Below are 27857 nucleotides of genomic sequence, written 5' to 3'. Positions count from 1 at the left end.
AGATAACAAGGAGGGGCAGGGCTTACAGGTGAAAGGCATAGCACAAGCAAAGGCAAAATAGATGGGTAACTGCTAGTTGTTAAGGGCAGTGGTTGAATCGCAATACCCCTAGCAGTTCTACACCTAGGGGCCTGCGGGCCGCTGGGTCTGCGAAGCTTGCAAAGCAGCTGGCCCGCCCCGGCTCTGCGCCTGTTTCTCGGCCACGCCTACTGCCGCAGGATGACGCGCACCTCTAGAACCCGTCCCCAAAGGGAGGGACGCAGGGAAGAGTCGCACAGACGCAGTCGCGCCGTGGCCAGCGCCCGGGCCTCCGGGCCCGGGCGGCGGCTGTGTTGCGCAGTCTTCATGGGTTCCCGACGAGGAGGCCTCTGTGGCTGCGGCGGCTGCTGCTAACTGCGCCACCTGCTGCAGCCTGTCACCGCCGCTCCGGAGCGGCCGCGTCGAAGCCGAAATGCCGACGCCCGGGTCCGGCCGAGGCTTTCTCTGGCTGGGTCTGGTCCTGAGCTCCGTCTGCGTCGCTCTCGGATGCGAGACGCAGGCCAACTCGACCACAGGTGCCGCCCACGCCCTCCCTGCCGTCTCCCCTCCTCTCTCCTCTCCTTCCTCCTTTGTTTATATCCATTGTTTTTATTCTCCCTCTCTCCTACCATTCCTTCTTTCATCCATCCATCATTCGTTCCCTTCCTCCATTTTTTACTCCTTCCTACCCTCCCTTCATCCCTCCCTTCCCTCCTTCCTTCTATTCATCCATCCTCCTCCTATCCCTCTGCTTCTCTTCCTTTTTTCCCCCATCTTTCCCATCTCCATCCATCTTCACCCTTCCTTTCCTCCCTCCATTAGTCCATCCGTCCCTTTTACCTTCTATCTATTCATATTTCTGTCTCTCTCCTTCTTTCCTTCTCTCTATCCTTTCTTCCCTTCAACTATGCATCTTTTCCTCCTTATCTTCCTCCATCCAACCATCTGTCCTTTCCTCCATACATCATTCTCTTTTTTTCCTAAATTCATCTTTCCTTTCCACCGTCTTTCACTCACTATCTCGCTTCCTCACCCAGGTTTGAGGCCATTACCAAAGCCTAACCCTGCCACCCAGGACTCAGGCTTCCTCCTTGAGCCCCACTCCCACCCTTGCTGAGGCACAGCTCCCTCCCTGCCTGGGCTGCTAAGGTGCAGGGTCCAGCCTTGGGCCTCTTAGTAACCTAGCACCTACCATGAGGGAGGGTTCAGTGTCAGTGCAGGTTACCTCACCAAAGCCCCTCCCTCCTGTGTAGATGCTCTGAACATTCTTCTCATCATCGTGGATGACCTGCGCCCCTCCCTGGGCTGTTATGGGGATAAGCTGGTGAGGTCCCCAAATATTGACCAATTGGCATCCCACAGCCTCCTCTTCCAGAATGCCTTTGCGCAGGTATGTCTGGGAACCTCTAGCTGTGGGTGTGTGCCTCCTCGGGCACTGAGGGTTGGGGTCGGTGAGCTTCAGCTATTGTCAGATGGCGCAGATTGTGCAGGACATCTTGTTAGAGGGAAGCAGTCTAGAAAATGGTAGTGGAGAAAATCTGGCTTTCTACTCATGGGAAAGCTTGACCTTCAAGGGTGGCCTTCTCCTTGGGTGGAAGGTCTGCCCTGGACCTAATGTGCTCACGGCAGCCCTGGGCAGCTTTCTCCCAGAACGGGGGCTTGCCTGCTGCTCAGAAGGAAGGGGTACTGCAGAAGGGCACCCACAGGTCTGCAGACTGGGCCTCAGGTAAGAGCTAGTCAGGGTGGCTCTGTTCCCTGAACCCCCTCATGGCTCTGCCCCCAGCAACACTGGCAGCTCTGCGTGCCTGGGGAGGCCATTGCGTAGGAGGAGATAAGCATCTGCTGATTTCAGGGGCTGATTGCTTCCCTTTCTCTCTCCGGGAAGCTGTCTGTTGCCTAGGTGATGCCCAAATCCCAGTGTCTGGTTTGAGCTCTGCATGACTCAGCTACCAAGCTGTTTGCTAGGGGCGTCAGGAGGGCAGTTGCTTGGTTACCTAAGAGATAGCAGACATGTTTTGCTGTGAGGACATTTACCTCTGCTTCTGCTCCCTAACAGCAAGCAGTGTGCGCCCCGAGCCGCGTTTCTTTCCTCACTGGCAGGAGACCTGACACCACCCGCCTGTACGACTTCAACTCCTACTGGAGGGTGCACGCTGGAAACTTCTCCACCATCCCCCAGTACTTCAAGGAGAACGGCTATGTGACCATGTCGGTGGGAAAAGTCTTTCACCCTGGTACTGCTCCATGTTCAGAGTCTGGGTTCTCTTGGTTTGTGGTATCTGAATCCAGCAATCCCGTCCTGGGGATGGGGCTGCCTTTGCAGATCGCTCTTCTGGCTGGGCGAGTGCCTCACTATTCAGTGCTTCCTTTCTGAAAAACCAACTTGTCAACCCAGCTACATGTTCTCACCCAAAGTGGAAAAGGGTAGAAAGAGCTTTGCTACCTTTCAGAAACCACTGAGGGTGTGCCGTTGGGTCCTTCAGCTCCTTGGGTGGTAGGCAGGACACGGGTTGAGGAGGTGGCAATGTTGGGTGAAGTCCAGCTCGGGGCCCCACCCTCCTCCCTGCAGGGTACCTGTCAGTAAACCTAGGGGTGGGTTGAGGACACCTGAGGGCCTCCCATGTGGCCAGCATTGCTGTTGCTAACTGATTGCCCAGTGAGGGGGCTGTGCTTAGGTGGGGGCTGCTACCCACTCTGGAAATTAAGTCAGAAAGATGAGTATAATCTGGTACCCAGGAACTATAGGGTGCCAGAGATGGACATTCCTTACCTCAAATGCTGCGTGATAAACTGGCTCTCTTTAATGCCAATATGGGGATAGTGAAAAGCAAACAAACTTTAAAACTTTTTATTTATAGAAGTAATGCATGAGTATTTGAGAAAAATGGAGAAAAAAGTATTGGAAGACAAGAGCACCATAGGGACAATAATGCTTATCATTTGGGAATGACGGCTTGAATGTTTTCAGTCTCTTTCCCTTTGCTCAGTGGTTACACTGGCAGGCCTGGCAGCCTTCTGCAGGAACCCAGCTGGTCAGGCTGGTCAGCCCAGGTTGAGAGTAACATTCAACTCTACCAAGTCAGGCCAGTTTCAGAGGTGAACCTGTCGCGAATCATATTGCACAGGCAAAAGCCCAGTGTCAGGAGAACTTTCTGCAGTTTGTTGTTCTCATTACCACACCCCTTGCCTGAATGCAGCTGCAGGGAAGTGATGATTTTGGAGACAGGAGGAAACACAGCAGAGGGTGGAGATTGTGCTTTGGGAGGGGAAGCCAGGCAAGGACTGAGTGATGTTGCTTGACTTCCTCCCTCCTGATGATTCGATTTTGGCATCAGGCTCTAAGCGCCATGTCCTTCCCAGAGAATAAACCTTTTCTGGCAGCCCTTGTGGGAACACATTTTTCAGCTGAGTCTTTGTTCTCAAGACCTTTTTCTGTTAGCATTGGGCCTGCTTCAAGATGACAGTAGCCACCACTGAGTGCCAGGTATGTACCGTTTACCATGCTGGCCACTCCTTTAATCCTCCCAACAGCAAGCGAGGTGGGTTTTTATCATCATCGTCATTTCCCAAGGAAGACATGGGGGCTCATGGGAGTCAAGTAGCTTGCCAGAGGTTGCAGGGATGCTAAGAGGCAGCATCCGGATTTGGACCTGTGGTGGTTGGCCTCCTGTGTGCTCTTTCCACAGTGCTTGCTGTGTTCATAGGTCCTCCACCCGCTGCCCTCTTTCTCTGCATTCCTGCCTCTTCTGGTGCTCCCTGTTGGAGTCCTACTGTGTGACTGTTGCTGATGCTTTCTCGCGAGGTTCTGCCTGTGATCCCCTCCACTCCTGGCTAACCACTATAGGCAGCGCTTCCCTTCAGATCCCTCACAGGCCTTACTGGCTTCTAGAAGTCCTCCCTGCTAGTCCTCACCTGACTCACAATAACCTCTGTGCTTGGAGGATCCCCCACTTGGCTCTTCGATGCTTCTGAAAGCTGGCAGTCCTTCCTTGGTTTCCAGTACTACTATATTGTCTTCCCAAATAAACTATAAAACTACTAAGCTTAAGGGTGGGTTTCTGCTTCATGAATGAGCACTTGAACTTGGAGTTCTAAAACATGGTTTTGAGTCCTGGCTGCCTTATCTAATATCTGGTTAGCATCGGATAAGGCACATACCTTCCCTGAGCCTCCCCTTCCTGCCCCCATCAACTCCCTGGTGGTGCTGATGCCTCTACTGCCTCCTTCATAGGGTGAGAGATAGGTTTCAGCATGGGCTCTAAGGAGCTGACTGTTCTTGTCTTTGTGGGTCCCTTCCACAGAGCCTATCACAAATCATTAGGGCTTAGGGACCAGGAAGTCAGATGCTCAGTTCTCAAATAGGAACTAGAGAGTTTGACTTTAGAGGGGACTTTTATAGATGAGGAAACAGCCCCGAAGAAGAGAGGTTCCACTTGCCCTTTTGTTTACAGAGTTTTAGTTATGGGGAGTGTTTTAACAACTTTTTTTTTATGTCATGTTTTAACAACTTTTTTGTCATGTTTTAACAACTTTTTTTTTTTTTTTTTAACAACTTTTTTTTTTTTTTTTTCAAGGGATAACTTCTAACCATACCGATGATTCTCCATATAGCTGGTCTTTTCCACCTTATCATCCTTCCTCTGAGAAGTATGAAAACACTAAGGTAAGGCTGTGAGAGGGACATTTCTGAAGAGGAACCACTTTTTCCTTTGTCACATAAACTACTGGGTATACGGCATGTTCTGTGAAGCTGGTTATATACCGCAAAGTTGTGGGTTTCATTTGTGATAATGTCTTGACAGAAGTAAGTTCAGCATTAGGCCCGACAGGAGCAGTGGCTTCATTCTAGAAGCTGGTGGGTGCTACTTGTTCTAAAACCTTGGGCTCTAACGTATCAGAATCATTGAATAGCTCCCCAATGCTCACTCTGGATGAGACTAGGAGATGCTGAGACGTGGGAGGGAGAAAAGAGGCTGAGCTCCAGGAGCCTTAGCCCAGAATGGGAGAGAGGCATGCCGTGTATCTGTCTCAGACCTAATGTGTATGTTCAGCAGCTGAGACATCTGATAGGGGTTTTAAATTTTTAGAGCATTATGAAAAAAAGTAACCTACAAAGAAAATCTTGGTTTAGAGGAAACCCAAATATATAAATGAAACTAAAACCCACATTTAAAGAAACTCAGAAAACCAACTGGGGAACTGAGAAATGAAATGTACCTCTGAGGTTTTAGTAAACATGTTGGGAAGGGTGAGGGTTTGGAGGTGAGGTGGAAGGTATTGTTCTAAATTCCTGACAGCTTTCCATTTCAGAATACAGTGAAAACTGTGAGCTCTGGCCTTTGGCTTGTGACTTGAATAGGGAAGATCCCATCTTAATTCCCTGAAGCCATCTTGCTCCTTTTTAGTGGCCTCACTTACGAAGGCCAGGTCCCTGCCCTAACTGCCCCCTTACCCATTTCTTCTCAAAGTGGCGGGTCTGACAACACTAAATCTCCCTCGAGTGCTGCAAATTGCGTATATATAGATGATGAACAAGTGGTCTGAGGCGGGTGCTGGGCTGTCCTGCCCAAGGGTGGGGTGAGCAAGGCAGGGCTGTGAAAAGGCAGCAACACTCTTTGAGATGGAACAGCAGCTAACACAGCCCCTTGGTCTTTGTGATATACACATCATGGTCAAAACTAACTTTGGTCTCACGGCCAACATGTCTACTTTGGGAAATAAAGCAGGAGGTTTCATTCTGTGCCTAGTGTAGCTGAAGATCTGGAAATTCCATGGACTGTCACCTTCTCAAGTTGACTGGGACCCTGTCATTTACAAGCCTTAACCTGTCTTTGTAATTTGAAATTTTTTTTTTCTTTTTAATTTTTTAATTAAAATAGAGTTCATATACCATAATGCTCTCTCTTTTAAAGTATACAATTTAATGGTTTTTAGTATACTCACAGAGTTGTGCAGCTACACCAAATCGATCTTAGACCATTTTTATCACTCTCAAAAGAAACCATGTACCCATTACCAGTTGTTCCTCATTTTGTCTCAGCACCCAGCCTGGGACAACAACTGAACTATTTTTGGTCTCCATGGATTTGTGTATTTTGTCCATTTGGTATAAATAGAGTCATACACTATGTAGCCATTTGTTTCTGGCTTCTTTCACTTAGAATTCTGTTTTTGAGGTTCAACCACATAACAGTATAAATTAGTACTTCATTCCTCTTTTTTTTCTGAGACAGAGTTTCACGCTTGTCACCCAGGCTGGAGTGCAATGGTGCTATCTCAGCTCACTGCAACCTCCACCTCCCAGGTTCAAGCGATGATTCTCCTGCCTCAACCTTCCGAGAGCTGGGATTACAGGTGCCCGCCACGACACCCAGCTAATGCTTGTATTTTCAGTAGAGACGGGGTTTCACCAGGTTGGCCAGGCTGGTCTCGAACTCCTGACCTCAGGCAATCCACTCACCTCCTAAAGTGCTGGGATTAGAGGTGTGAGCCACCGCACCCAGCCTTTCATTCCTTTTTATGGCCACATAATTGTCTGTTGTACCACATTTTGTTTATCAATTCATCACTTGATGGATATTTGGTTGTTTCTACTTTTGACTATTAGAAATAGTGCTGCCTTTGACATTTTTGTACAAGTGTTCTTATGGTCATATATTTTTCGTTTTCTTCAGTATAATAACTATGTTTAACTGTTTAAGGAATTGCCAGACTGGTTTTCAAAGTGACTGCACTATTTTACATTCCCACCAGCAATGTGAGAGGGTTCTAATTTTTCTGCATCCTCATCAACACTTGTTATTTTCCATCTTAAAAAATTATAACCACCCTATTGGGTGTGAAGTGGTTTTGATTTGCATTTCCGTAATGACTAATGATGTTAACCACATTTCCATGTTCAGTTGGCCATTTGTATATCATCTTTGGAGAAATGTCTATCCAAATCCTTTGCCCATTTTTAATTGGCATTTTTTTATTGTTGAATTAGAGATTGATTTTTTTTAGTAGTCTACTGGGGTTTCTTTTAATTAGTTATGATATGGAGAAAGAGTATTAGTGGCAAGAAACTAAGTGCTAGTGGATTTCTGGCCCCTGCCTGGAAAACAAGAAACACTTTTCTGTTTTAATTCTACTTCTGATGTCTCTGTTCAGTCTGAATAACACATGAAGGGCTGATTATGTGAACATTAAATCTGTGTGTGTAGCCTTCATGGCTTCCATTTCTTGCACTTAAAAAGCTGATGTTATATATTTTGTTTTGAAAGACATGTCGAGGGCCAGACGGAGAACTCCATGCCAACCTGCTTTGCCCTGTGGATGTGGTGGATGTGCCCGAGGGCACCTTGCCTGACAAACAGAGCACTGAGCAAGCCATACAGTTGTTGGAAAAGATGAAAACGTCAGCCAGTCCTTTCTTCCTGGCCGTTGGGTATCATAAGCCACACATCCCCTTCAGATACCCCAAGGTGAAGAGCTGGTTGAAGGCTGATCCAGCACAGCCACCACAGCTGTGTTGTTTGTTGAGGGAGGGATTTGCACAGGGAAGGTGGCCACATCCTGCCATCCCCAGGCATCATGGATGCCTGATGGGCACTCGTGTCCTCAGTGGAGTGAAGATGGGATTTAGAGGCCAAGGCCAAGAACATGTAAGAGTCTTGTAAGAAATGCTTGGCTTTCCACTTCCCTCCACTGGAGGATTTGATTTCCTTTCCTTGAACTTATCAAGCGCATGTTGGGTTGGATGGCGAGATCACCACAGAGAAGTGAATCAGAGCTGGCTGCCAAGGCCTGTAATAAGGGATGGCCCTTGCAGAACAGCCCCAGGGAATATGAAGCCCTCTTTAAAAACTGCCTGTTCCCCCGAGCCTGTCAGGTTAGATCGTGTAAACACAAAGCACTGCATTGCTTCTTGGAACCTCAACTCCTGTACTTGCTTGTATGTCATTTAGAGCATGTAGTCTTTTCTGTTTTAGAATCCTTTTCCATTTTTCCCTATCATGTTTTATGAGGGCCTGAGTATCCCATCCTTTTGACTTTGCAGAGAATGCCCCTCACATGTAATGAGAGTAGAGACCAGCGGTATGCTTTTTGATGCTGCAGGTATCTTGCTTTGATTGGCCCAGGGGATCTTGCCTTCCTAGTAGGAGCTGTCAGCCCCCTTGATAGAAGAAGGCTGTGAGGTTCACCTCTCCTGCCTCTTTGCAGACAACAGTTAACAAAGCTGACCTGGCTGTGATTCTTTGAAAGGCCTGCTTATAAGTCTAGCCCTTGGCTGGCATCTGGGAACTTTGATTTCCAGAGTGTTCCCACTACTCCCAGAATTGACTTACTATGCTTAAACTGTTTAGACAAACATTGTGGTTGATGATGAACCCCTGTTTTTTTTTTTTTTCTGGGAGTCTGGCATTTTGGTATGTTTCAGACAGACAATGCCTACCTGACCAGCCCCAAATAAAAACTGGATAATGAGGCTTCAATGAGCTTGCCTAGTTAGCAGCATTTCACATGTATTATCACACAGCTCATTGCTGGGAGAAGTAAGTGTATCCTATGTGACTTCCCTGGAAGAGGACTTGAAGCTTGTGCCTAGTTTCCTCTAGACTTTGTCTCATGTCCTTTTTTCTTTGCTGAGTGTGTTTTACTGTAATAAATCATAGCTGTGAGTGAGACTAAATGCTGAATCCTATGAGTTCCCCTAGTGAATTATTGAACCTGAGGGTGATTTTGGGAACCCAACACCTCATGACACTTTTCTAGCCAGGCAGGAGGTGGGGACAGGAACAGAAGGGCATCTGTTTGTATGAAGGAAGAGAGCTGTTGCTGCTCAGTTTGTAGGAAACAGAAGTCGTATGATTTCATTGCCATTGGCATCTCATGAGAGTAACTTAAGGCTGGACTTCCAGGTCAGGGATGAGCACATGGGAAATGCTAGTGAGCCACCATGCAAATGCATCACAGGCTTAGAGAAAAGGCAGCATAGATACTAGTAGAGCCACAACCTTGTGCTTTTGCTAAAACAGTGACAACTTTGTGGCTTTGTGTTTTTCCCCAAGGAATTTCAGAAGTTGTATCCCTTGGAGAACATCACCTTGGCCCCCGATTCCGAGGTCCCTGATGGCCTACCCCCTGTGGCGTACAACCCCTGGATGGACATCAGGCAACGGGAAGATGTCCAAGCCTTAAACATCAGTGTGCCATATGGCCCAATTCCTGTGGAGTTTCAGGTATCAAGGACATAGTTGGAGGATGTATTGGACACTGATGACATAGTGTCATAGGTGAAACCACTCTTCTCAGTAGACACAACTCCATCTATAATGTCTTATTAAGAGCTTTCTTTGTGTGAGTTATCGGGCAAAGAGCTGGGGTGGAGGTGTCCTATAGGTATTTAGGACACAGGCAGTGTTGCGTGGATCAGAACTCTCCCAGCCAGTGTCTTACCTTCTAAAGAAGGGAATATCCAGAGAGTTGGTGACTTGTTGCTTGTGGACACGGGTGGGGAAGCAGCCTGGGTGACCATTCCTAACCAAGGGGGATACTGTTTAATTTAGGTGATAGCTCATTAATTGTAGAGTGATGAGCAACTCCCGAGCAGCCCAGAATGCTTGGTTTGCTGGTACTTGCAGGTTCCCTTTGTGGGAAAAGCCCACCCTGGCTAGCTGTCACTCTCAGGGGGTGGCTTGGTGAGCAGGACCTTGGTGCAGAGGGAACTGGGACACCATCCACCAGTGCCATCCAGTTGTGATGTCTGGCATTCCTTTGCCATGATTTAGGGGCAGAGCAACCACATAATTAGAATCCTCACACTGACTCATCAATCACCTTTTCTCCCTGGAGAGCAGAATACACATTGACTAATGCTCTTTCTGGAATATTCCACACAGAACCGTGCCCTTCTCTTACCACATGAATGCTGTGGCAGGCAAGCTATAGTGAATGGAAGATGGCAGGGTTTTCAAAGTATGCGTCCTGGACTACCTGCCTTAGAATTTCTGGGAGTGCTTGTTGGGAATGCAAAGTCTTGGCCCACTCAGATTTACACAGTTGGAAGCTGGAGGTGGAACCTGACCTGACAACCGATATTTCTTTAAAAAAACAAAAAACAAAACAAAAAAAAAACAGAAGCACACCAGGTGATTCGATTCATCAGAAGTTTGAGAGTCTCTGCTGTAGTGTATTGTTTAAAACAAACACAATAAAACCACCGTATACAGATATCCCTTGCTATCCAAACTTACTTGGCCCCTGAGATTGCACAACAAGAGTGTGGGTGGTGAGAGGTGTGCATTCCTCAAATCCATTTGATTCTGGTTTCACTGAGAGTTTGGAAAGCAATGCATCCATCTGTTTTTTTTCTAATTTTGTGTTTCTGGGCTACTGATGATGAAGTGGCTTGAACTGGCCCTGAGGCTGCACCTGGATGCTTTATTAGTGACGGTCACTTAAAACGACCCTTCAAAATGGACTGTGTGCCAGGAAGGGCGCTGATTCATGTGTGGTATTACCTTTAGTCCTCATGGGGACTTAGTGAGGTACCTGCTCTCTGTTGTCTAGGTGAGGAAACTCAAGGCATGAGAGGTGTGCTGACTTGTCTGACAGCACAAAATTAGTGCTAGGTGGAGCCGATTGATCCCCAGGGACTGTAACTCCAAAGCCCCATGGTTGGATCTGTTGGTTCCCAGCAGTGTGGGTTCAAATTCATGTTCTACCCCATACCAGCTGCCTAACCTCTGTCAAGTCATGTTACCTCCCTGAGCCTCCCTGAGTTTTCTTCTCTATAAAATTGAAACAAGGTAGGTAAGATTTTTCCATGATAACACCTACTTTAGAGATTTTCAGCAAGAATCAAAGAGAGCATGTAGAAGTATCTAGGACCGTTTCGGCTGCACAGAGCGGTCTCCTTCAAGTTCTGTTAGTCCCCTCCTTAGGCACAGTGGACAGCATGACTCAGAGGGCCTCCCTGATGCATGCACATGCTGGTCCCAGCCCTGTATTCCGCTTGAACTTGGACCTGTTCACTGTCCTCTTGCAGCTATGGATGTCCGCATCCACGCCCATCTCACTGCACTCTTGAGCTCTGGGCTCTCTTCAGCTCCAGCCCTCTAACTCAGCTCCACATGAGCCAGTGACCTCAGGGGCCACACTCAGGAGTTTGTTGCCTGCTGCTTCTGAGTCACCACACTGACCACAACCTCTTCTAGCACCTCCCTTGCTCCCCCTCACGGGGATTGCCAGAATATGCATTTCTATCTCCCCCTTGTGTCCAGGGCCTGTTGGCTTTGTTGCTTTCCTAAATAGCTAAGGCCTGGTGGTAGGTGACTACTGTTCTTCCCAGCTGCTTAGCTCACCATACTTGTCCATTTATCCTTGCCCCTCCTGCAATACCCTTATCGTCAGACAGTCCAACCACACCCTCTGCTCTCCAGTCCAAGTCCTGAAAGCTGCTGGAGAAAATCCACGCCCCCACGAAGCAGGAGGCCCTCAGATACCCCGCCTCCAGCCCCAGCAGCCCAGGCAAGCTCTCTGCTCAGCTCACCTCACTTGTCCTCTGCAGCTGCTCTGTTTGTATGACCTCTTCCCTACTCCCCTTCACTGCTCCCCTCCAGGCCTTTGCCACCCCTGTGCCCCATTTCTCAGTGGACAGCACCTTTCCTCTTGTAGAAATGGAGGCTGGTGGATAGGCAGAGGTAGGGGATCGGATGGGGTGGATGTGGGTACACATTCTGGCTGTGCCCCTTATCAACTGTGTGACTCTGGGCAAGTTAACTAACCCTTCTGAGTCTTGGAGTCCTTAATGTGCCATTCAGAGGATCAGATATCACCTAGTGTGTACTTGTTGAATGGGCTCTATTAATAATCTCCGTCACTGAGATCTGGAATTTTGTGTTTGCATGTTCTGGGCTCGAGGCCTCTTCCCTCGACTCCCCACCACTGTCCCTGCTTCCCACGTCTGCAAGCAAAAAGAGCAAGGTCTTCCTTCTCACTCACCTTCCCTGCAGCCTCTCCATCTGCTCTCATCCCTCTCAGCTGCAAAAGTGCCAGCCCCCTTGCCCCTGCCTGTTTCTGCTTTCCACTCCCTCACCTGACCTCCAAGGCAGAACGACTGCACACTGGGCTGTTCTGGCTATGTCTGTGGCCTCATTGTCTATTTGTTCTTCTCTGTCCTCTACGCAGGCTTCCACCTCCCCAACCCACTAAACTTTCACCTCAGCACTGACCTTGGTGGCCAATAAAATCCATCTGTGTGGGTCCTGACCTTCCTTGAGCTCCGTGTCGCTTCCTCACTGGCCAGCTCCACCCCTTTTGGAACTCCTTCCTCCTCCTCCTCCTCTTGCACCGCCTGCCCCCACATGCCAGCGAATTATGCCACCAGCTGAATGTGAAACCTGGAGTCACCCTGGGGTTCCTCAACACCTCCTCCTGCTCTGCTCCCTGCCCCCATGTCTACTTGATGCCCCTAAATTCCTCTCACATCCACATGGTCCTCTAGATCCTTCATCACATTGTTCTGGACCACTTTAGTGGGCCTTGCTTTGTTTTGTTCATTCAGCAAGTGTGGTGAGCACCTCTTATGTACCCAGCAGTGGCCTAGTACCATTTTGTCTAAAGCCTCTGGAATCTGTGTCTGTGTCCTGTTGCAACATGACTCTTAATAACTTGCAGCCCAGATCATGTCAATTTCTCGCCTTGAAAGACCTCAGTGACTCCATTGACCTAGAACTTGGAGTCTCCACTCCCTGGATAGACCCACCAGGTCCATATTATCTGGCCCAGACCTAACTTTCCAGTCACCCCTCTGCCCTCCCATTTGATTCTCCAGTCACATGAGCCTTTTATTGGCCCCACACACAACCTACTCTGTCACAACTCCACACTGTTCCGTGCCCTGCAGCCCCTGCTTGGAGCATCCGAGCCCCATTTGTCTGACTGCAGGCGCTTCTTGTCAAATTCTAACTCCTCTGTGAAGCCTTCCCTGAATCTCCCAGGCAGACTTGAGGGCTTATTCCCCTGTGTCACCCCTGGACCTCTGTGGGGGATCGGTCAGAGTGGTGGGAAAAACTATAGGGAAAGGATACAAACCTTCTGAAAGGTCAGAAGTTTCTGCAGAGCCCCAGGGGAGAATAGCTGAAGGCAGCTATTCTATAACCCTGAGGCAGAGGGCAAGGCGTAGGTACAAGGGAGTGTGGGGGAATTTATCTTAAACAGTCTTGTTTACTTATGTTGACCAGGAGCTGACTTTTGATCATCTGTGCATGTGAGGTTCCCTGGAAGGAGAACAATAAATGTTAATTACCTACAGGTTGGCTCCAGGTTTTTGGCATTGTGCCTGCACTGAGTAAAAGCAAGCAGCTCCAGCTTCTCGGGGCTGCTGTCTCGCCACTAGAGCTAGGCAGTCACCTAGCTGCTCTTACACTGCATACCTGTGTCTGAGTACTCATTTCCTCCATAGGCCAGGGTCTGCAGGACAGACCCGGCAGGCCTCACTGATAATTAAACATTTTCTTGTCTCCGTGATTGTGTCCTCACTGGATGGGGTGGTTCATCAAGGTTGAGGACCTTGTCTGCTTATTGCCTTACATCCAGGGGCTAGCATAGGAAGGAAGGAATACTTTTGTATAGGACACAGCCATCCTGACAGGTGTCTTTCTTCCCCAGGAGGACCAAAGTTCCACACGTTTCAGGCTGAAGACTTCATCTACCAGAAAGTATAAGTAGGCCAGGGTTCAACATAATCCTGCTAGAAAGTTGGATGTATATCTTTTCTCTTGACTGCAAGTGAGAACGGGTGAATCTTATGATTGTCCTCACCCTGGCAGTGATAAGAAGAAGCTGGTGGGTCCAGATGATAAGTCAGGGACTGGTCTGAGAAGTCATGGCTTTCTTCTCACCCCTCTTTGGGGTGGAGGATTAATCTTTGTTCTTAGCATTTGTGAACCAGGCTGGGGATGAGAGCCCAGGAGGGGCCGGTGGCTCATTTACTTCAGGGTATGATCTGGCTGTTCCCAAAGCCCCTCTTGGGTTCAGGGACTGTGAAGGACGTGCTGCTCTCTGGTCTCTCCCTTGCTCTTCTGCCTGCTGACAGTTTGTTAGAAATGAGCTCCATGTAACGGCCATGGTCCATGAAAATATGCAGTTGTAATCTGCTGTTGGGTTAGAAAGTGCTCAGAGGGAAAGGCTCAGTCAGGGTTGTTGTTATGTGTTAAGTTATGAATTTTTTTCCCTGAAAAGAGCTGTTGAAGTCCTAAACCCCTAGTACCACAGAATGTAACCATATTTGGAAATAGGTTTATTGCAGATGTAATTAGTTAAGGTCAGGTCATATTGGAGTAAGGTGGGCTCCTGATCCAATATGATCAGTGTCCTTTAAGAAGAGGGGAGAGCGATACACTGGAAGAACACATGAAGATGGAGACACAGTGATGCAGCTGCAAACTGAGGGATGCCAGGGACTGACCGCCACCATCAGCAGCTAGGGAGAGGCAAGATTCTTCTACTTAGAGCCTTCAGGGAGAGAATGGCCCTCCCAACACCTTGATCTTGGACTTCTAGCCTCCAGAGCTAGGAGACAATACATATCTGTTGTTTTAAGCCACCCAATTTGTGATATTTTGTTATGGCAGCCACAGGAAATGAACAGAACTGAATTGTATCTTTGTGACCTTTATCAGAGCATGTGTGGGCCTGTGTTTCAAGGGACTGTAGGATCAGTTTCTGTGTACATGTTCATCTCTTGGAACCCATCAGAATATGTGAGGGAGACAGAAAGGAGCAGTAGGTGACACATTCATCCACTGTGATCTGTGCCCTAAAGTGAAATCTGATTTGCTTAGAAATGTATCTTATTTGTAGACCTACAGATTTTGCTGTGACTCTGTGGGTGAAGTGGTGCAGACGGTAGGAAAAGGAGTGTTACATTTTGGCTGAGAAAATCATTAAGGGCATCAACTAAGGGGTTGGGATTGGGAGAGATACTCAGGCAAGCATTATCTCTGTATGCCATGGCAATTTAAATTGCAGTCGCTCTCATTATTATGTTTATTAATTTGCAGCGGAAAATCCGCCAGAGCTACTTCGCCTCTGTGTCATATTTGGATACACAGGTTGGCCGCCTCTTGAGTGCTTTGGACGATCTTCAGCTGGCCAACAGCACCATTGTTGCATTTACCTCGGATCATGGTAAGCATTTTGAAATTCCCTGGTGAGTCAAAACATCTGAACTTTCCTGTGAAACATGCTTTGCAAAATTGCCATTGACATAAACATGGGTTTGTTCTCTTTTGTGAACCAGTGGTGCCTTGAGTCTGGGATCCTGGGGTATTTTTATGATCAACTTGTTAGTCCTGAGACCTCTATCTTAGATGCTTGACGGATAGGTGTGGGTGGGTGGGGGAGGGTCTTGTAGCAACTTTTTTTTTTTTCTTGGTGAATGCAGCAGGAACCCTCCATTTGTGTGGCAGAGCTCTTGTAACCCCCATTTTTAACTGGAGGGTTGGAGGTCTTTTAGTTTGGGTGGAGAGGATCCAGAACAATCCTGGCAGAGCCCAGCAAGCTCTTCAGGCCTGGCTCCAGCCCTCCCACCCCTATCCCCGCTGTCTTCTCTGCTGAGAGCCTGGGATTTTCAAGTCTTTATCTCCTTTAAGGCTCGTTCCTACTTTTCCAAAAATGAAACTATCTTTTTAAAAGCATTTTTTTAATTCTTCAACATTCCAAGAGCAGGGAATAAAACAGCAGCTCCCCCCGTTTCCCACTCACCCACTCCCCCATCTCCGAATTGTTTTGAAGCAAATCCCAGATGGTTCTGTTTTCTGATCACTATCTCTGAAAAATATTGCCTCTTTTGAAATATAACCATAATACTGATATACTTAGAAAAAGGAAAATAATTTATATCATCAAATATGAAATAGGATAATAGTAAATCATAACCTGTGCTTATCGTAAAGAGAAAAAAGGATACAGAGCATATAATTCAGGGCCAGAACATCCTGCCCTTTTCTCCCACCTGCTCAGGGCTAACAGGTGCTAATGGATTAGGGATCCATCTGCCAGCCATCAGTTGTGCACATATGCACAAAGGGATATACATGTGTATGTTTGTAACATGTATGTCACAAGATGTGATTGCTTGTTCTGTGTGTACTGTTAACGTTCCCTGGTTTTGTACACTTAATATCATAGACAATCTCTGGGTCATTTCTCAGAAGCCTGCTTTTTCCCTTAGAAAGGTCTGTAATATTATATATGGAGGTGCCATAATTTTTCACATATTCCCAATGATCTGCCATCTGCTTCTGACCCCTCAGTGCCCAGTTTCCTTTTCTCCATGAACACACTCTTTGTTGTGAGGCAGCTGCCGTAGATTACAAATAGCCCATCTAAGAGTACCCTCCTGGGACATTCTCCATTAGAACCGTCTGGGAGCTAGTAAAACATGCTGGTTGCTGCAACTGGTCTCAGGAACTTGCAGGTCTGGGCATGGGAAAGTGCAGTTTAACAGGTGTCCCTGAGCTCATCATTCCCTGGGCCTCCCTGTGTTGCCACGTCCTCATCTTGGGCCTCTGGAGCAGGAGCCAGAAACCTCCTGAGCTGCCTGTCAAGGTCACTGGTCTCTTGTTCCTCCTGATCTTGAGACGGATCCTTGGGGCCCACACAGGCATGTGTTCTCCTTAGCCGGACTTCCCTGTATTTGCTCCTGGCTGCAGCAGCACAGGCTGAGGCCCGGCACCAGACGTTCAATGAGATCTTGCAGTCAGGCAGTCCACAGTTATTTCTATAGCATGTGCCATGTGTCAGACCCTGTGCCAGGCCTGGGGGCCACCTCTGCCTGGTGCAGGGCAGCTCACAAAAGCTGGCAGAGGCCGAAGGCTGCGTGCCAGTATTCAGAATGCCACAGAGCGCCTGACTGCTGTACCTTCAGGGCCTCCACGGGCACCCCAGTCAGAGTTTCAGGGGTGGATTCCTGAGGTCCCACTGCCGGGGTCCCTCACTTTGCCATCCTGCAGGCTTCTCCATCCTCAACCTTTTAGATTCCCGCCACACTGAATCTAAAAGGGACAACGTGATCTCCAAGCTGGTGGCCAAGGAGCCTGCCGATAACCGACGCATTCATCAGCCCTCGTGGGTCAAGGCTGCCTCATCCTCCCCAAGAGAGTGGAGAGGTTGAGCAGTGGGGCTACCCCTCGGCCCACGGGGCTGACCGACTGGGGCAGGAGTCAGGGGGAACTCCCTCTCTTTCTGCGCTCCACCGAGCTATCTGAAAGTCCCCACCATGCTCCCCAGTACTCACAGCCAGAGGGAGGAAGGGCTCACCAGAATCACTGGGCAACTCTGATGGGCATCAAGTCTGCTTTGATTATAGATGAGTGGGTAAGAGGCTCCTCTCAACTTGGGGTCTTCTTAGGAGAGCAGTGTCAGCGCAGAACAGGTTTCAGCCCTGTTCTGGAGACCACAGACGCTGGAAGGCTGGGACACCATTTGCAGCCCCAGCGTCATCTGTTAGACAGAGCCAGCAAGGTCTCACGCTGTGTGGTGTATTTCAGCACTTTCTCAAATTTACCCGTGGCAGCTTTTGGTGTGTTTGGTTATTTTTATAACACTACTCACTATACAATTTCTGTCATGCCCATTTTTTGTATCAAAAAGGGTGCTGTAACTTAAAAAGACTGGGTATTTCCAACTTGGAATATTCAAACCATCTTTTGCAAGGGACGTTTTAAATAGGCATGAAGGGTTGTGTTGTTTTTAATCGGGGTTAAGGATCTGGAATCAAAGGTTTTAGTTTACTCCATCTATGGTGTATCTTAAAATCTGAGCAAGATGTCCTTGCCTTTTTTGAATTTGATGATTGTGCTGCAGTTCCACAGCTCAGTTTTAGGTGGCACACACCCAAAACTGAAAACCTGAGCCTGGAGGAAATGAGTCAAAAGATAGGTAGGTACAGGACAGGGCAGTGGTGACACTACAGCTTTCAGGGTTCCCACTCTGTCAAGGGGGAGTGTGTCTTAGCAGGGGAGGAATGCATATGTGGGAACCACCACAGAGCCCTACGTTAGGTATATGTTGCTAGTAGTTTGTTAAGATATTTGAGTTTGGAAATTTCATTATTTTTTCTTTTTTAAAGGTTTCCTCATGAGGACAGATAACTGATTTTGAGTACAGCAGCATTCAGTTGAAATCACCCTTTCTGTGGTAATTCCAAGTGAAAATTTTTCTTCTAGGTGATGAGTTTCTACTTTCTCTGGTTTTTACAACAGGAAATGAAATGGTGTCTAAACTAAACAAGCTGTGGTATGATGATTATTCATTTTCTGTCATTCTGTGCTTTTTATGAACTAGGGTGGGCTCTAGGTGAACATGGAGAATGGGCCAAATACAGCAATTTTGATGTTGCTACCCATGTTCCCCTGATGTTCTATGTTCCTGGAAGGACGGCTTCACTTCCGGAGGCAGGCGAGAAGCTTTTCCCTTACCTTGACCCTTTTGATTCCGCCTCAGAGTTGATGGAACCAGGTATAAAATATGCTGAAATGATATTGCTTGACAATAAGATCACCTTTAGTTTATATGTGAACCACTTTATTGAGTCATAGGCTTTGGAGGTTACACAGACCCTGCTTCCTGCCTTGTGTTGGAATTTCTTCTCAACATTTTGTGGTCAGCACATGCTTCCTGAGCATCTCCCATACTCTGGGCAGGGAAAGAGTGACAGAACCTGAACTGACAAGTATGGTCCCTGTCCACAAGGAGCCTTGTGGGGTGATGATGGACAAAGGAACAGGTGCATCCCCAAGATGAGGAGGGCTGTGGTACATTCTACAAGAGCCTGCTCCAGAGCTTAGAGGAAGAGGCTGCCCCCGTAACAGATGAGTAGAATCCTTTCCCTCAATGCACCCTTTTGGTAGGGACTCAGCCTCCTTTGTAGGGGGTACATTTTCCATTTTGACAGCTCATCAATCTAGTGAACCACTAGATCTGTAAAATCTACCAGGTGATTCTACTCTGCCCTCCCCAGCAGTGAAGAGCCAAGTTTACTTTGACTTCCATGTACCAGTCCTTAAAGACTTTGAAAACAGCAGTGATGCCTCCCACCCTATCACTCCACCAATACCTTCTCTTCTCTAGGCTGAAATCCCCAGTCCTTCAACCATTCGTCACAAGGTAGTGTTTAGACCTGTGGTTGTTCTGGTCTCTGTCTTCCAAAATGTTTCAGTTTGAGAAAGCACTTCCAGAATACCAGTTGGACCAGATACCCCTCCTGGATGTGTGGGCAACCTGTGTGGGTTCTTGTGAGTTCTATCCTGACTCGATCTGCCCAGTGCATTTCAGAGACAGGTTGTATACTGTCTCTGAAATGGCGTATGATGTTCGCTGTTTTTGGAGCACCTCTTCTATGAACTATGCTAAACCAGATTGCCCCCTTTCTGGACTTATGCATTTAATCCATCCTTAATATCTAAATCTTGTACTGTATGTTGATTCCTGTTTAAATTTGTCTGGTTCTGGACCATCATTCTGGCCTTTCTGGATCTTTCCGAGTTTGCTTTATACTACCCAATTTTATTTTTTACACATTTGATTTTTGTGCACTGCATGCCCTGTCTTCTTTCATGTCATTGATAGAAAGGTTAAACAGTTTCAAGGCATGATTTTAGCCCTTTGTTTGCTGGGAAAGATCTTCTGATTGGTTGAGAATCTTTTCTGAAACTTTCGTTGGGAAGTGTTCAGCAATTTAGAAATGGATGTAACTGCACTGCCTTTCAGTTTATTTCCAAATTTTATCTCTAGTTGTGTCTTTTCCCTGAACTTCAGGCTTTTGTTTCCAACAGTCTTTACCACTTAGCCAGCCTAACATATCCAAAGCTGGACTTCACATCTTTCATCTTCAGCTTTTCCTTCAGCACTCTTCTTGTCCTCAAGAAATGAAAATAGTCACTCATGCCAAAAAATCATGGAATAATCTCAACCCCGGTTTTTCTCTTACTCCATATGCAATACTCAGTCTATGAGCAAGCCTGTCACACTCCATTCAGACTCTGTGTACCACTTCCCACCACTTCCCCTGCCACTGCCTTGGACCCCCAGACTGCTGCTATCTTGTGCTGAAGTACTGCAACAGCTTGCTAAATGGTCTCCTTGCTTGTGTCCTGGATCCCTTGGAGGTTTTCCTCCTCAGAGCAGCCACAGTGATCTCACTAAAACCCAAGTCAAGTCATGTCACAGCCCGGCACAGGAGGCTCTTATGTACCCTTCTTGATCTGAGTAAAAGTCGTCACAGTGGCCTTACATGTTCTGGCCCCATTATCTCCCTGACCTCATCTTTTTATAAGTATCCAGGCCAGTTGTCCTATACAGTGTCCCACAGCCTGGATTTGTCTGATTGTTTCCACATGACTACATTCAGGGTAACATTCTTGACACGTGTGCTACATGGGCTGTTGTATTCTCCCATTGTGTCACATTTGGGGGTAGGGGGGTGCACTTCATGGCCAATGTTACTAGTATTGTAAGTTTGATCACTCAGTTAAAGAGCTAGGCATCAGCCAGATCTTGCCATTGTAAAGGTACCCTTTTCAACTTTCTTGTTTTCTTTTTATTTTACTTACAAATTAAGTGTCTAGAAAATGAAATCAAGCATGATAAAGCACTATCTTAAAGATCCAGAAGGGCCAGCATGATAGTGCAAATCCAAGATCAATTTTAACAGGAATCAATATAAAGTACAATATTTAGACTTTAAATATGGGTGAACCACAATGAAATACTACTTCATACCCACTAGGATGGCTATTAATAAAAAACAACAACAACAAAAAGCTGTGAAAGGCCGGGTGTGGTGACTCACGCCTGTAATCCCAGCACTTTGGGAGGCCAAGGTGGGTGGATCACGAGGTCAGGAGATCAAGACCATCCTGGCCAACAAGGTGAAACCCGATCTCTACTAAAAATACAAAAATTAGCTGGGCGTGGTGGCACATGCCTGTAATTCCAGGTACTTGGGAGGCTGAGGCAGGAGAATCGCTTGAACCTAGGAGGCAGAGGTTGCGGTGAGTCGAGATTGCGCCACTGAACTCCATCCTGGAGACAGAGCTAGACTCCGTCTAAACAAACAAACAAACAAACAAACAAACAAACGAAACAAGTGTTAAGACTGTTAGTGATTATATGGAGAAATTGGAACACTTGTGCATTGCTGGTAAGAATGTAAAATGGTACAGCCACTGTGGAAAATAATTTGGTGGATCCTCAGAGTTAAACATAGAATTACTCTATGGCCCAGAAGTTCCACTCCTAGGTATATATCCACAGAGCTGAAAACAGGTATTCAATCAAAGGTTGTACATTAATGTTCATAGCAGCACTATTCACAGTAACCAGAAAGTGGAAGCAACTCAGATGTCTATTGACAGAAGAATAGACAAAATGTGGTCTGTCCATACAATGGAATATTATTCAGCCTTAAAAAGGAAGGAAACTGACACATGCTACATCATGGATGAACCTTGAGGACATTATGCTAAGTGAAATAAGCCAGTCACAAAAGGACAAATACTGTATGATCCCACTCCTATGAGGTTTCTAGAGCAGTCCAGTTCATAGACATAGAAAGTAGAATGGTGGTTTCCACTTGCTGGGTGAAGATGGAGAAAGGGGAGTTGTTATTTAATGGGGACAGAGTTTCAGTTGTGTAAATTAAGAGGAGTTCTGGAGATGGGTGGTGGTAATGATGGCCCAACAGTGTAAATGTACTTAATTCCACTGAACTGTACACTGAAAAGTTGTTACGATGGTAAATGTTATGGTGTGTGTATATGACAGTAATAAAATGAAAATATAACTCTAATGCAGACATCCAGAAGGGGGTAATGTGTGGGGTGATCCTGTGGGACTCAGAATATCCTGTTCCTCAACAGACTTTTTTTACCTAGTGGTTTTAGCCTTAATTGATGATCCTTGTCTGAGTCAGTTATTACATTGGTGGTTCCAAAATTCAGGTTGTTTTAAAAAGTGCCAACAGGCTGGTGGGACTCTTAATTTTGCATCCTGCTATTTGATTGGATGAGTAATTAATGCAGGGTGAGGTGCTGAGGTGGTGTTTCTAAACGTCTGTTGTTAAAGATAAATGTTGTAAATTAAAAAAAGAAAACATGGAGCCCAGACAGGTTCCTTTACTGATCCTGCCTGGCCATGGCAGGCTTTTATAATGTAACCCATTCTGCTCTGTTGCTTCCTGTTTCAGGCAGGCAATCCATGGACCTTGTGGAACTTGTGTCTCTTTTTCCCACGCTGGCTGGACTTGCAGGACTGCAGGTTCCACCTCGCTGCCCCGTTCCTTCATTTCACGTTGAGCTGTGCAGAGAAGGCAAGAACCTTCTGAAGCATTTTCGATTCCGTGACTTGGAAGAGGATCCATACCTCCCTGGTAATCCCCGTGAACTGATTGCCTATAGCCAGTATCCCCGGCCTGCAGATTTCCCTCAGTGGAATTCTGACAAGCCGAGTTTAAAAGATATAAAGATCATGGGCTATTCCATACGCACCATAGACTATAGGTATACTGTGTGGGTTGGCTTCAATCCTGATGAATTTCTGGCTAACTTTTCTGACATCCATGCAGGGGAACTGTATTTTGTGGATTCTGACCCATTGCAGGATCATAATATGTATAATGATTCCCAAGGTGGAGATCTTTTCCAGTTGTTGATGCCTTGAGTTTTGCCAACCGTGGATGGCAAATGTAATGTGCTCCCTTCCAGCTGGTGAGAGGAGGAGTCAGAGCTGGTTGTTTTGTGATTACCCATAATATTGGAAGCAGCCTGAGGGCTGGTTAATCCAAACATGCATCAACAATTTGGCCTGAGAATATGTAAGAGCCAACCCTTTTCGTTTAGTCTTTATTAATTTATAATTGGTAATTGGACCAGTTTTAAAAAAATTTCCCTCTTTTTAAAACAGTTACAGCTTATTTACTGAATAAATACAAAGCAAACAAACACAAATTATGTCATACCTTCGGATACGAAGACCATACATAATAACCAAACATAACATTATACACAAAGAATACTTTCATTATTTGTGGAATTTAGTGCATTTTAAAAAGTAACCATATATCAAACTAGGCACCACACTAAATTCCTGATTATTTTGTTTATAATTTAATAATGTATCTTATGTAGCCCTATATATTCAAAATATTATGTTAACATGTAATCCATGTTTCTTTTTCAAATCTAAAGTTAAAAAAAATACCAGAAGCCGGTGTCTTAAAATCTATCTTTTATTTTTGTTTCTAAGACCATGGGATTTCAAAATCTCACGATAAAATATGTATGAAGTAATTAATGTAGACTTTTTACATCAAATAATAAATAATGCTCAACAAATTAGAGATATGAGGTGTGTAGGAAATTTGGTTAAACTTTTTTCAGATACTTTCTGGCCCAAATAATAATTTGTTAACAAATAATATGACCCTTGAACTCAATGACCATCTATTAGAAGACTTATTCACACTGGAAAACATTTAAAGATGTAATTATATCCATGGATGGATTGAATCACTCAAAATATATTAGTATCCTTCTTTAGGGATGGTTGGTTGCAGACATGTTTATTCAGGAGGCACAAAATATTCCATTTTAATTGCTTATTGAAACATTAAATTCTAAATTATTTTGAGGACTGTGAAGACTTCATTAGTGTAATATTAGGTCATTGTCAATCTCTCAGAATGTGGTTCTGTATTCTTTAAATATGAAAGTATCCAGAAAGGCCAGTGGCAGTAAAAAGCTTAGTGTATATAATCTCAAAAGGGATGGAATATTTACAACTCATATTCATAACATGTTGAATCTTATCAGTTATCAGTAGTCATCAGAAGTGTCAGCAGCTTTCTAAATAAATGTTAAATATCTAATGTCCTGTAGTGAAGGAGTAATTTTTAGTAATTGTCTCTTTACAAAGTCTCCAGTGTTTCAAGGTAAATGTTTGTGAAACAAAATACAGCAAAGTACATTAAGTTACTGCAGTGTATTGTTACCAAAAATGACAAGATATTATATTAAAATCAGTAAATTTTAGACAGATTTTTAAAATTAATTAGCCTACAATAGAGGTATATATGGTAGCATGATGATCTTTTAAGCAGTTAAGTTACTGACTGTTCTGGCAACAACGATTTCTCTGTGACTGAAGAGCCCTGTTCATCTCCTGATCCTGAAGCTCGTCTCTCTCTTGAGCCTCGGCTTTCTTTGGTCAATGGTTTCCCTCAGCTTTTTCTTCACTGTTCTTCATCCTCATTGTTGCTGTCATCACGTTCACTGTGACTTTTACAATACAGCCTGTAAATTCCTTATGACATAGTTCAGTGCATTTGGCTTTATCGCCTACTCCACAGTTCTTTACCTTGACTTGGCCTAGAGAAACCATATCTTTGTTGCTTCATATAACCTTTCCCCAACCCCACTAAGCTGGACATGACTTATTAGTGGTCCTCCAGTCACTTTACTTGTAGAAATCTCTTATTTCACTTGAGCAGGGGTTCTTTCATATGGTTTAGCTGACAGCAGAACTAGTGATTCTAGACATTTTGAATGACTCTCATTCAGTGGCTCACAAACACGAGGGAACATCACAACTACCTGAGGGGCTTGTTAAAACCCAGTGCGTTAGAGGCCGGGCATGGTGGCTCACGCCTGTAATCCCAGCACTTTGGGAGGCCGAGACAGGTGGATCACTTGAGGCCAGGAGTTCAAGACCAGCCTGGCCAACATGGTGAAACCCCGTCTCTACTAAAAATAACAAAAGTTAGCCAGGTGTGGTGGCACATGCCTGTAATCCCAGCTTCTCAGGAAGCCAAGGCACGAGAATCGCTTGAATTGGGAGACGGAGGTTGCAGTGAACGAAGATCGTGCCACTGTACTCCAGCCTCGGCGACACAGCGAGACTGTGATTTTCTTTGGAGACTCCTAGATTTTCTGTGGATTTGAACTGAATTTGTTGGATGTTGGCAGGTTCCTCTTACGAGCTGTTTCTTTGCCCTGCATTACCCCACCAAGACTTATCTGGAGATGAGCAAAGTATGTTTGGTCGTGAGGTCACGAATGCGATCAGCCCCTTCTTCCCCACTCTCATTGCCATCTTCTCAGTCCTTCTCCCTTTCTTTCCAAGTAGTTTCTCCACCCCTCCTCCTTCCTCCCCTGTCCCTAAAATAATCCATGTGTCTTCCTAAAATCTCTCTTTGACCCTGTCCTTTGATAACACCGCCAGTGCCTACTACTGGGTCTAGACAGACCTCTGTTGAGCAGTCAGAGTCTTCCCTGACTCCACAATGCCCCTTTCCTTGGCTGACCAGTATGACTACTGGTCCCCACCTTTCCCTTGCCTATCCCTACCTCCCTCCTACTAGGTTGTCCCCTCCCTCTCTTCACCCATTCATTCATGACCATTTTTCACTACCAAGCTCCCCCCCTCTCCTGAAGGAGGCTGAGGTTTTTGTGACTCTCTAGACTCTATTGTGGGATGGAATGAACATTGCTAAAGAATCTTGTGTTTGCTTTACTTTAAAAAGGTATTTTTTTCCTAATTATAAAATTGATGTGTCAGCTATGGAAAAATTAGAAATGCAGCACAAATACATGAGTAGTTTACTGCAAAATTGCCAGATAATATCTTGTCCTTTTTGGGGGTGTGAATTTTTTGCATTGTTGTGGTCATATTGTGTTCTTTATCATGCAATTTATGTTCTTTTTTTTACTAAGTATTATGTGTGGTTATTACAGATTTTCACAAAGATACTTTGTATTGCTGGTAATATATTTTATTGCATAGTCTTATAATTTACTTAACCTTCTTTCAATTGTTAGAAATTTAGGTTATTTCCAGATTTTCAGTATTGTAAATAATGCTGTGATGACCAATTTTGTGAATAAAATGTTTTTATGTATTTCAAATTATTCCCTTAGGATAGTCTGTCAGTGCCAAGTTGTCAAAAACATCTCTCTTTTGCTTCTCTTCCTGCTCTCCTGCTGCCTTAGGGGGTAGTAAACTGAAACATAAAGTAAACATGCATACAAATAAAAAACCTAAAAATAAGCAGCCTGATGGTAACAGGTGAAAGTGGTAACCTGTTTTAACTTTGAATTCTGGCCGGGCGCGGTGGCTCACGCCTGTAATCCCAGCACTTTGGGAGGCCGAGGCGGGTGGATCACGAGGTCAGGAGTTCAAGACCAGCCTGGCCAAGATGGTGACATCCCGTCTCTACTAAAAATACAAAAATTAGCCGGGTGTGGTAGCGGGCACCTGTAGTCCCAGCTACTCGGGAGGCTGAGGCAGGAGAATGAAATGAACCCGGGAGGCAGAGCTTGTAGTGAGCCAAGATCGCGCCACTACACTCCAGCCTGGGTGACAGAGCGAGACTCCGTCTCAAAACAAACAAACAAACAAAAAGCTTAAAATTCTTTGCTTGTTAGTGACCTTGATCGTGGTTCTCTTTGTGCGATAGTTGGGCATTTGTATTTCCACTTGTGTTAATTTGCCTTTAAATTTTGGTTATGGGTTTCACCTTTTAAAGTAATCAAACATATTTATCTTTTCCTGTGTGATAGTTTTTTTCTGTGTCTTTTCCTGTTAAACACATAGACCCCTCCCCAATCCGGAGATTGAATAAATACTCATTTTCCTTTGCATTGTTTGTGGTTTGGTTTTATGCTTACTGTGTCTCTCCACCCCATTATCAGAGTAATATATGCTCATTACATAAAATCTGGAATATGTGAAGACTGGAGATGAAAAGAAGCCCACCATTTGAGACATAGCCACTGCTGACATTTGTATATTTCCCTTCACTCTTTTACCTGCCTAAAGACATATATGCAGATGTGGACATATTTAGCTTTACATAGCTGCAGTCTACCACGTATAATCTATATCTTGTTTTTTTTGATCTAATAAAATGTTTGCTTGGTTTTTTATGTCATTGACAGTTCTTGGTTAGCAGCTGTAATGGCTGCACAGCCCTGCTTCATTATTACTATTTTTTGTACTGAAATGTATGTACCACTTTCTGCTTATCCATTCATCCACCAATGGCCACTTGGGTCATTTCTGCCTTTTGGCTATTGCAATAATGTTGCTGTCAACAAGGATGTACAAGTATCTGTTCGAGTCCCTGCTCTTAATTGTTTTGGGTATACACCCAACCTACATTAATCTTTAATCACTTAAAATGTTGGGCTTTGTGCTGGGAGGTAACCAAGGTAACTCTGGAGCAGCCTAACCCTGGCTGCAGAGGGAAACTGACTCTTCCCTCTCTGCCCAATCTTTCACCACCTGTCAGGTTCCCAAGCTGTCCATACCTCACTGTGTGAAGGGCTTTGGGTATAAACTCCCAAAGAGAGGCTCAGCCCCTTTTCCTTTCCCAAGTTCATCCTGGAGATTATAGCTCTTCAGAGGAATCTCTTGAGTTCTGGCCTGGGATCTGGGATTAAGGTAGAACCCGGGTTGTCCCTTGGGGCCTTAGGGATAGTCCGTTGTGGTGGAACCTGCCATCAGCCCCACTGCACTCAGTGGTCCCCTTGTACTCCAGGACAGTTTCTCTCTTCTGCACATGAGAACTTCAAGCAGAGAGGACTGTCATTAATTGGTGCCTTCACATCAGCCATCGTTTGGCCATAATGGCCAAGAGCCCTCACTGCGCTTGGGTCTTGCCTTTCCACATGTTACTGAAAGCTCCTGTTGGTGTCCCTGTCCACTAACTCACCTGATGGGGCAGATGCCCCTTTCCTCTGAATGTCTGATAAAACACAATCTGTTGTGGGGAGCCCACACTCAAGGATTTT

At 45.7% G+C, this 27857-nt stretch overlaps 1 protein-coding gene across 3 annotated transcripts; it reads left to right on the top strand.

Annotated features, from left to right (window-relative positions):
• On the top strand, positions 1–26705 carry IDS (iduronate 2-sulfatase). 3 transcript variants are annotated; one of them, XM_011971252.1, is made up of 9 exons: positions 1–554; positions 1272–1408; positions 2119–2252; positions 4593–4681; positions 7284–7484; positions 9072–9242; positions 15069–15195; positions 18355–18528; positions 22256–26705. In XM_011971252.1, the coding sequence occupies exons 2-9, from the start codon at positions 1395–1397 to the stop codon at positions 22726–22728; spliced, it is 1383 nt and encodes a 460-aa protein (XP_011826642.1). In that variant the 5' UTR covers positions 1–554; positions 1272–1394; the 3' UTR covers positions 22729–26705. The 3 variants fall into 3 exon arrangements, with proteins under 3 accessions (XP_011826642.1, XP_011826641.1, XP_011826643.1); XM_011971251.1 differs by having other exon boundaries at positions 2075–2252; XM_011971253.1 differs by lacking the exons at positions 18355–18528; positions 22256–26705 and adding an exon at positions 18140–18325 and having other exon boundaries at positions 2075–2252.
• The last annotated feature ends 1152 nt before the right edge of the window (positions 26706–27857 follow it).

Source organism: Mandrillus leucophaeus, unplaced genomic scaffold, assembly GCF_000951045.1.
Source record: "Mandrillus leucophaeus isolate KB7577 unplaced genomic scaffold, Mleu.le_1.0 Scaffold994, whole genome shotgun sequence".
Taxonomy (NCBI): Eukaryota; Metazoa; Chordata; class Mammalia; order Primates; family Cercopithecidae; genus Mandrillus; species Mandrillus leucophaeus.
Note: the sequence above shows the minus strand (reverse complement) of the source record. Positions and strands in the feature narration are given on the sequence as shown.

Excerpts from the sequence above, each read along its gene's own strand:
- IDS (XM_011971251.1), top strand. The coding sequence starts at position 452 with ATGCCGACGCCCGGGTCCGGCCGAGGCTTTCTCTGGCTGGGTCTGGTC. Across the intron at positions 1,409-2,074 it reads TCCAGAATGCCTTTGCGCAG|CAAGCAGTGTGCGCCCCGAG; the intron begins GTATGTCTGGGA and ends GCTCCCTAACAG. Across the intron at positions 2,253-4,592 it reads GGGAAAAGTCTTTCACCCTG|GGATAACTTCTAACCATACC; the intron begins GTACTGCTCCAT and ends TTTTTTTTCAAG.